The 9,828-nt window shown below is 35.7% G+C and overlaps 1 protein-coding gene and 2 pseudogenes across 1 annotated transcript; 2 read left to right on the forward strand and 1 right to left on the reverse strand.

The window, feature by feature from the left end:
* Positions 1-692: 692 nt before the first annotated feature.
* On the reverse strand, positions 693-1,079 carry LOC139881870 (uncharacterized). Its single transcript, XM_071866271.1, has one exon. It carries the CDS (start codon positions 1,077-1,079, stop codon positions 693-695), a length of 387 nt encoding a protein of 128 aa, XP_071722372.1.
* A 1,040-nt stretch (positions 1,080-2,119) lies between these two features.
* LOC139881873 (inositol oxygenase 2-like) lies at positions 2,120-4,328 on the forward strand (annotated as a pseudogene).
* Positions 4,329-7,431: 3,103 nt separating this feature from the next.
* Positions 7,432-8,255, forward strand: LOC139881871 (uncharacterized; annotated as a pseudogene).
* Positions 8,256-9,828: the final 1,573 nt, after the last annotated feature.

The following is a 9,828-nucleotide window of genomic DNA, read 5'->3' on the forward strand; positions in this document are numbered from 1 at the left end:
TTACATGTTTTTTTTATAAATATTGTTCATGTTGTTTAGTGTTAAATGACTAAAATATTCTCTATTTTTTTGTCATTTTCTCTCTCCATCTCATCGATTGGCTTCTTTTCTATTTTTCTCTCACACATTCACTGTCAAGACTCAAAGCATCAAATAAAAGTCCACACAAAATACAAATCGCACAAAATAATAAATTGATATTGCTATTGCAAAACAAAAATAATTAGAATTTTTGGGTTTACAATTGCAATACGAAAATGTTGAAATCTAAAATATCTTTTCGGATGGAAAAAAAGAAAAAAAGAAGAAGTTTTAAATGAATAAAAACGATGTAAGATAATTCATAATTGAAAGAGATAAAAGATGCGAGTCAAATTCCTAATATGGTGGTGTTGTGGAGGTTACGAATGATTGAAGAGGAGTGAAAGGAGATGAGAATAGTATACAACAACAACAACAACAAGCCTCAATTCCACAGTGTGGAGTCGGCTATATGAATCCTCAGCTTTTAAGCACAAGGGCTATGTGTAACTCACATGCCGTATTCCGACGCATATATGATATATATATATATATAAAAAAAAATCATCCAATGAGACATAGAAACATATATAACTAGCACTAACCTATAACTAAAACATATACCCTACAAATAAACCTATCAATAAACCTACCATCCCAAACGAAATTATCTATAAGGCATCTGCTACATGGATACTACGCCTCCACTCCCCTCTCTCCTCTACTAAATCTTCTGAAATATCTAATAACTCTAAATCCTTCCTAATTACCCTCTCCCACGTAAGTCTAGGTCTCCCCTCCCTCTCTGTTCCTATATCTATGTCCTCACACTTCCTAATCGGAGCATCTATAGGTCTACGTCTCACATGCCCGAACCACCTAAGTCTACCCTCTCTCATCTTCTCATCTATAGGTGCAACTTTAAGGTTGCTCCTAATAGTCTCGTTTCGGACTTTATCTTTCAAAGTAAGTCCACTCGACCATCTCAACATCCGCATCTCTGCAACCTTAACCTTGTGTTCTTGTTGTTTCTTTATCGGCCAACATTCACTTTCCATATAGAATAGCAGGTCTCACTGCTGTTCTATAGAACTTCCCTTTGAGCCGACTTGAGATATGTTTATCACACAAGATGAGAATAGTATAGACAATTTAAAAGTTTAGTTAAGTAATTTGATTTCGCATCAAATATAATAAACATGTTAATTTTTTATTGGATCAACAGAATGAACAATATTTATAAACAGTATGTGAGTTTTCCCATTGTTGATTCTAATGACGTGGCAAAATCTACACCGTTTGTACATTGGACGGCTAAGTAGGAATTCATTCGCGTGATCGCATATCAACCATTTGGATTTTAATTTAAACGGCGGAAACTAGAAGTCAGCGCTTGTTAATTGTGACTAGGTGCTGAGTCAGGTAACCCGATTTTTAGCTGGGATTAGTGTATCCACGTAAAGCTGAGTCATGTACGCAACAGCTTGTTATTGGATTGAAGTGCTAACTCCAAACGCGCTTAATTGAGCGTGCCTCCACGTCACTACCCTAATTTGATTTCAACTATAATAACGTGATATATATTAAGAAAAATTTCGTTAATATAAAAGAAAATCCCCAATTTATTTACTAATTTTTGAATTTGATAAGAATTACACCGTGGCTTTAGATATTTGGTTCTTTGAATTCGTTATCATTTTGGATAAAGAAAAATCCAGGCTGCAATTAAAACAGGATTAGTACATTTTATCCGAAATAAAACAAAATTAGGATTAGTACAGCTGTAAGGTGATTACACGCAACAGAAGGAGCGTGGGTTTCGCTCATGTATGCGGATAATGAAAACATAGATTTTTCAGTTAAGGACTCGGATTCTTACAAACGAGGACACAAGATCTTCCAAATATCAAGGAAGGACTTCTTATGTCATGACTATAAATACCATATGCCTAAAGTCTCATTCTCACAAACCCCATTATTTTTTGTTCCCTTGCTTCCTCAATTCCGTGCGTTTATTTCTATTTTTACCCCTCTTCTTTTCCGTTTCTTCCACATACATCCCCATATTCTGTTCAGTTTCTTTTTCTAGTCGGGGAAGATGACTATTCTCATTGCACAACCCGAATACGGTACTATACTATGTCTACACATGAATAATCAATGGTTTTTCTTTGTTACAAATTTATCTAATAGAATTTAATGTTATTAGGATCACAAGTGGAAGACAAGCAATCGGTCGAGGAGACTAATGAATTAGTGTTAGACGGCGGCTTCATCGTACCACATGCCACATCCAAGTCAGAGCCAGAATCGGATTCCGACAATGCGTTCATTGCTCCGGAGATGAACGCATTTGGCAAGGCATTCAGGTTGATATACATATATATATATATATATATTCATCAAGAAATTTCATATGATGTTAACATCAACGATTTTATCTTATACTAGTATTAATGAAATTTCTTCGTGTAGGGATTACAATGCTGAGAGTGCAAGGCAAAAGGGTGTGGAGGAATTCTATCGCAACCAACACATTAACCAGACTTATGATTTTGTAAGCAAGACGAATTTAAACTATTTATTTATACCCTATATGTCGTCTATATATCAGTTTTAATACTAATAATAACAATTTTTGTGTGCATAAATTAATTAAATTTAGGTTAAGAAGATGAGAGAAGAGTATGGGAAATTGAACAGAGTTGAGATGAGCATATGGGAATGTTGTGAGCTTTTGAATGAAGTTGTTGACGAAAGTGACCCTGATTTGGATGAGCCTCAGATTCAGCATTTGTTGCAATCTGCTGAAGCCATTCGAAAAGACTATCCTGATGAGGATTGGCTTCATTTGACCGCTCTTATTCATGGTATATACTAATCGTTATTCTTCTTAATTTCGGATTTTCTTTTCGTTTAGTCGATCACTTTTAATTAATTAGTCTTTCCTTTGAAGTTAAACTACTTGAACATAAATATTTAGTAGACGTATCGTCACAATATTTGACTTTGTTCAAAGAACGTGTTCCAGTCGAGTCCCAGCTAATTTAGTCTTGTAGTTGAACTTGACTATATACGGATAAGATAAAAACCTAATTAATCAAAGAAAAGGATCTGTCGGCCTTATCGGGTTGGTTATGGACCAAATCGAATCGGTCTGATTAGTTTCATTTTTGGAATTATATTATTTTAATTAATTATTAAAACGATTGAATTAATTTATTTGTAGATCTTGGAAAAGTTCTGCTTCTTCCTAGCTTTGGAGAGCTTCCTCAATGGGCAGTCGTCGGCGACACATTCCCTCTTGGCTGTGCATTTCACGAAGCCAATGTTCATCACAAGGTCTTAATTAATTAGCTTAATTAATCCATTTTAATTTAATCTTAATTACACTTTGTCGATTCGCCACATAATTTCCAGACAATTTATAAATATCCGTAACAAACCGAGACTGATGTTTTTGTAATGTATGTCATATTTCAGTATTTTAAGGAGAATCTCGATTTCAACAATCCAGCCTACAATACTAAAAACGGAATCTACAAGGAAGGTTGTGGGCTTGACAATGTCGTCATTTCATGGGGCCACGACGATTACATGTACTTGGTACGTTTTATATTACTTCTATATTGTATAATTTCCTTTCTTACTTTATTGAGACTTGAGATCGATCGATTTCATATCTCTAAGTGGACCATATAGTTAATCTTAAAGCAATTACACTAACTATAAAATTTTACTTTGTTTAGGTGGCAAAGGAGAATGGAACCACTCTTCCATCTGCTGGATTGTTCGTCAATCCGATACCATTCATTTTATCGTAAGCGTTGATTAATTAATAGTAATATTTAATAACCTTATTTTCTCTAATTAATGAATATGAACGATATTTAATATTAGTATATGAGACTAATTAACGTAAATCCAAATAATTTTTAAGCTTTGCACACTGGAGGAGCATACAAACACCTGATGAATGAAGAGGATAAGGAGAATCTCAAATGGCTCCATATCTTCAAGTAATTACTTCACCTTTAATTTAATTTAATTAATTAGTAAAAGCTAATTCGTAACTCGTAAAAATCTAATTGTTGATTTCTTTTTAAATTCTTTGTAGCAAGTACGATCTTTACAGCAAGAGCAAAACTTTGGTTGATGTGGAGAAAGTGAAGCCTTACTACATTTCTCTCATTAACAAGGTAATTATTAAGACCTTTGGTTTTAAATTAATCTTCCCCACGTTCATTCATTTCATTGATATTTTTTTTTTCTTTCTCTAGTATTTCCCGTCAAAGCTGAGATGGTGAAATCTTGGAGTTATAACCATTAGATAGAGGAGGAAGATCACATCACAGAGCTAGGCCATGTGGAGAAATGCCTAGAATTTTCAATTCGAGTTATTTTATTACATGGTAAAAAAAAATGTCGCATCTGATGTATTTTACTTTGTATTTCATTCAACTTTTTTTTCTTAACATCATTTTTATGTTAATAATTTTTTTTTTATAATATAGATATTTTTATAATATCAAATTTCTCTGTAAATATCGTATTTCTCCATCCAAAATCCAAACACGAAAATTTTTAATCATATTTTTACGATCAAATTTCAACACCTACTTACAACTTATAAAATATGAATAAAAATAAATAGATGAATAATTTCTATCGATTTATTTATGTTTGTTTATTTGCCTTCCTACAACTTGTAAAATATGAATATAAATAAATAAATGAATATAAAATATGAAAATTCTCAAATATATAACAGATATATTGACTATATAGATATATTATTCAAAATAAAAATAAAAATCTACCACTAATAGATAGATAGATAAAGTATAAAGATACATAATTTCTTTATAGAAATCAACACATATCATACGACCTACTATTAGACTGTATCTTAAAATTTCAATAAAAGTGAATTCACTTGAACAAAAAATCAAAGTATAAAATCAAAATATATGTGCCTAATCAATAAGTATCTCTGTAATTTTGTGTCTATCCACCCACAGTTTCACACTATATATGTTCAATATGTTTCTGAAAAGAAATATTGACTTTACTTTAGTCAACAAGTATTTTTACAACAAAAAAAATTCTAAAATAATTGAGAGAAAAATAATATTATTCCTACCCTAATAAGTGCTCTATTAAGAAAATTTTGAGGACCATCTTGAAATTCAAAGTACATCTCAACTTCCTCGAATATAGCACATACATTGTCCAATCTTAAAATCCCACATCAGACGATTATCAAATTTAAATATTTTTTTAATGACTTAATGAAAACCTTCCTCTTTGAGCTAATTTTTGGAGTTGAGTTAGACATCTTATCATAATATCAGAGCCCAAGTCCGTTGCGGTGTGAATGTTCGTATTATGCAAACCTCCCTACCCATCTTAAGGCATGTAAAAATCAATATGTGTTACCTCTTGAAGATTGTTGATAGTGATACCATCTTCCTCCAGTATTTCGAGTTTAGAATGCATTTTTTGGAGCCCACAAAGTTGGATGTATATGTCTTGAGGCCAGTGCCTTAATATTCTTATTCTGATGTATAGTTAATCACCTACCCTTTTAAGGATTTAAACTGGTTGAATCTGCGTGATAGAGGAGTCAAAATTGTCGACCATGTGTTAATAACCTCTGGTATATGCAACCCACTACGGTATAATGGGCCTAATTCATCGACTTCTTGGAGCTTGAAAACACACGAACCATCGTAGAGGACTGTGATTGAACCCTTGAAACTCATTGTTGAAATTAGCACCTACTTGAGGCTCTAGAGGGCTTCATCCCCAAAATTCATATCAGATGCGCACAAAATACCTTTTGATATCTTTGTTGGAGATGATTAGATATTACATGCCTAGAGCAGAAGTGAGCCCACATCATTACTTGGTCCACGAATGTTAACCCACAGACAAAATAGTAATGGGCATTCTAGTCCATATTTTGTTCATAGAAGGCTAGAGCCTTATCAGCTATGGACGCAGCCTCCTCCAAGAAACGTGATATCAAAGACTCATAGTCTATTGTCATCAATCCATCTTTCTGATGAGATGAGAGCCCATCCCAAATGTCGACGATTCCTTCGTCAATATCGCCCTCCAACCCATGATTAGCTGAGCACAAGGCAATTCTTTGCCTGTCCTCCCTGAATATGTTCTTTAGGGACTAAAGGAGGCTATGCTTCAATTGAATTCTCTGCATCTTGAATAGAGATTGAGAGACAGATTCTTGAGTTTGATTGTGGGGTTTCTAGGATTTTTTTCAAGAGATGAGAGTCGTGGGTTTCGAGATTTTTTTCATGAGATTAAATGAATAAAGGGCAGTTGTGTATGGGTTCATTTTATTTCACTAGCCTACTGTAATTGTTTAATTTGTTAGTTTCTAGTTGTTTTTGGGATTTTTATATTTTTCAATTTATTTTCGATGTATATATGTGGGTTCCTTTTATTTCACTAGTCCACTGTGATTGTCGAAGATGGTGTTTCTGAATTAATGGGTCTTCTATTTAATGTCCGTAGATAATTGACATGCTCATTTGATGTGTATTTTAGGCAGAATGTTAGGTCGTCTTGAAAATTAGAGTTGAATTCTTTTATTTCTTATTTACTTTAAGTATAAAGTCGAGAACTTTATCATTCCATTCAAGAAATTTTGTTATGAATATGCAGTTACATTCTTCATTTGCTGTTGTCAAGCTTTGATCTTCAAGTAGTGTTGGAACTCTGTAGACATAAGATATTTTCTTTAGAGGATTAACAAGTAGACATAAGAGATTGTATCTCTCTTTTGTGATAAAAGAAAATAAGAGAAATTCTCAAGTAGATGAATCATATCTCCGAGCCGAAATAGTGAACTCGGTAATATTGTTACCATTAGATTTCGGAAAGTTAAGGATTAGATCAGTTAATTTTATACTGTAAAATTATAAATATCAAATTAATATTGGCGCTTTTTATTTATTTAATTTTTGGTCATCTCCATTTTGTATATGGGCTCACATCTTACTCAAAAAATTAAAATACAAGCCCGTGTGTATCTATATGGCTAGACGTGGCTGAAGAGTAATGAAGCAGGTGGTAGATTGGAAAAACGCCTCACAATCACGCACGTGGCATGCACGTGACACGACTCATGACTTCTCTTCCCTATTTACTTCCCTTCTCTATTCACTTTCTTTCCTTTTCTTTTCCAAGACTCGTTTTCTATTATCTATCCTCCTCCGAAAACTAAACAGATTCCCGGAATTGTCACATATACACAACAACTCAAAACATCTCAGCTCAGCTACGTGCAATCGGCAACTCAGTTGAGTCAACTCACTTGAATTTCTTATTCCTTTCGTATGAATGTTTTGTGTATAAGAGAAATGAACCTTCTAATCTCTTAAAATGGCTCCAATTTATTCACACACTCTGGTTATCTGTATTCTGGTCGCGTCAGTATTCTCTACAAGCTCTGTTGATTCAAATGGTGATGAATTGTCGGTGGATGACTCCGATTTTTTAAACTTTCACGGTGATTACTCGCCGCCGTCACCTCCTCCTCCGCCAACACCGCCGCATCCTCCGACGTTGACCTGTGTTGAGGACCTCCGAGGAAGCGGCTCACTAAACAGCAGCTGCGAGCTGAGTTCAAGCTTAAACTTCTCCAAGGATGTTTATATCGGTGGAAATGGGAGCCTTCATATACACCCAGGCGTCGTTTTGGCATGTCCAGTACTAGGCTGTTCGATCACTATCAACCTAACGGATCAATTCACTTTGGGTGAAAACGCAAGTATAGTTGCCGGGACTTTGTCGGTTAATGCTACCGACGCAACATTCGGGGTTAATTCAATTTCAACGTTACTGGATTAGCTGGTGAGCCTCCCGCACAGACGAGCGGGAGGCCGTCTGGTGTGCAGGGTTCCGGTGGTGGTCATGGAGGGAGGGGAGCGAGCTGTATGACGGATAATACGGCGCTGCCCGATGACGTGTGGGGAGGAGATGCATACTCGTGGTTGGACTTGGACCATCCGTGGAGTTATGGAAGCAAGGGGGGAACTACCAGTAAAGAGGAGGATTATGGGGGTGAAGGAGGAGGGAGAATTGGTCTATTTATAGATGGTTTGATCGAGTTTAATGGCAGTTTGGTGGCTAATGGCGGTGCCGGTGGCTTTAAAGGCGGTGGAGGCTCTGGTGGGAGCATCCATATCAAGGCTCGTAGAATGTAAGTAATTATCTTCACTCTGCATGTCGTGGTAGTCATTTATGCATGTCGTCCGGTCTGGCATAGTTGGAAGTAAATTATTTCTTTCACAATGCTGCTGGTATTTATTTTGTTATACTGAATAGTAGGTTCTAACTAGGATTGAGTTCCAGCATGTGTCTTCTTAGATATCCTTGTTTTGGGCACAGAAGTGTACAGTGTATCATTCATGTGTGTGAATTGTTCGGAATGCTTTTAGTCAGTTCTGAATCCTGACGTTTGGCTACTTAAAAATTCAACATGAAGTTGATGGTTGATAAATTTGCTGATCGAGAAGTTCATCTCAGACTGTTGAATCTTCTCCTTCTGTTTCTTTCCGAGAGCTAAAAAGAATCTCCTGGTTTCTACCCTTTGTGAGAATGGCCTAACGATCTGATAGCTCATAATAAACTTCTGTGTACAACAGGATCGGAAGTGGGAAGATAAGTGCATCCGGGGGTGATGGTTTTGCTGGAGGCGGTGGTGGACGCATTTCCATAGATGTTTTCAGCAGACATGACGACTCACAATTTTTTAACCATGGTATGCCTTCCGTATCATATAGCGTTGGCATTTAGACTTTCTGTTGGGTTAATGAAACAAATCTGCTTAAGTTTTAGGGTTTATCATTTATGTGGTGATAGAATTCTGCTTATCACAATGTCATCATTTTGTTTGCAGGGGGGGAAAGTTATGGCTGCCGGAAAATGCAGGTGCTGCAGGGACATACTACGATGCCGTACCCCCGGAGTCTTATTGTCAGCAATCATAATAGGTCAACAAGCACCGACACGCTTCTGTTAGAGTTTCCTAAACAGCCACTTTGGACTAATGTCTACGTTCAGAATCATGCCAAAGCTTCTGTTCCTTTGTTTTGGAGTCGTGTTCAGGTCTTAATTTTTTTTTGGGGGCTCTTCTATCTTATTTAAACCGTATTCACGTCTTAAAGGTTTTAGTTCTCACATTGCATGTTAATTTACGTCATCAGGTTCGAGGCAAATTCACTTGTCATGTTCCGCTATTTTGAGTTTCGGGCTTTCACATTATGCGACATCAGTGTTTGAGTTAATGGCAGAAGAGCTTCTAATGAGTGACTCTGTTATCAAGGCAAGCGGCATTCAATTTTCTTCGTTTATTTCCTTATAGAATTGAAGGTTTGCATTAGAATGTTAGGTTTCTATTTCTAATAAGTATCAATTTCTATATTAATTTTAGATTTATGGGGCTCTTCGAATGTCTGTGAAAATGCACTTGATGTGGAATTCTAAAGTGCTTATTGATGGTGGCAATGATGGTCTAGTGGCGACATCCTTGCTTGAGGCCAGCAATTTAGTAGTTCTCAGGGTATTGTACTCATCTTCTGTTTAGTTCTCTGGTTTACAAAAGGTGAGACTGTTCTACTTAAATGTTATTTTTGCATTTGGCTCAGGAGTCATCTGTCATACATTCTAATGCAAATTTAGGGGTCCATGGACAAGGATATTTAAATTTGTCTGGACCAGGGGATGTGATTGAGGCACAACGACTAGTTCTGTCACTATTTGTTGCCGTCAACGTAA

The sequence above is a fragment of the Rutidosis leptorrhynchoides genome, unplaced genomic scaffold, assembly GCF_046630445.1.
Source record: "Rutidosis leptorrhynchoides isolate AG116_Rl617_1_P2 unplaced genomic scaffold, CSIRO_AGI_Rlap_v1 contig204, whole genome shotgun sequence".
Classification (NCBI taxonomy): Eukaryota; Viridiplantae; Streptophyta; class Magnoliopsida; order Asterales; family Asteraceae; genus Rutidosis; species Rutidosis leptorrhynchoides.

What these genes read in the sequence shown, in the direction of transcription:
- LOC139881870 (XM_071866271.1), bottom strand. Translation starts at nt 1,079, where the DNA reads ATGGAAAGTGAATGTTGGCCGATAAAGAAACAACAAGAACACAAGGTT.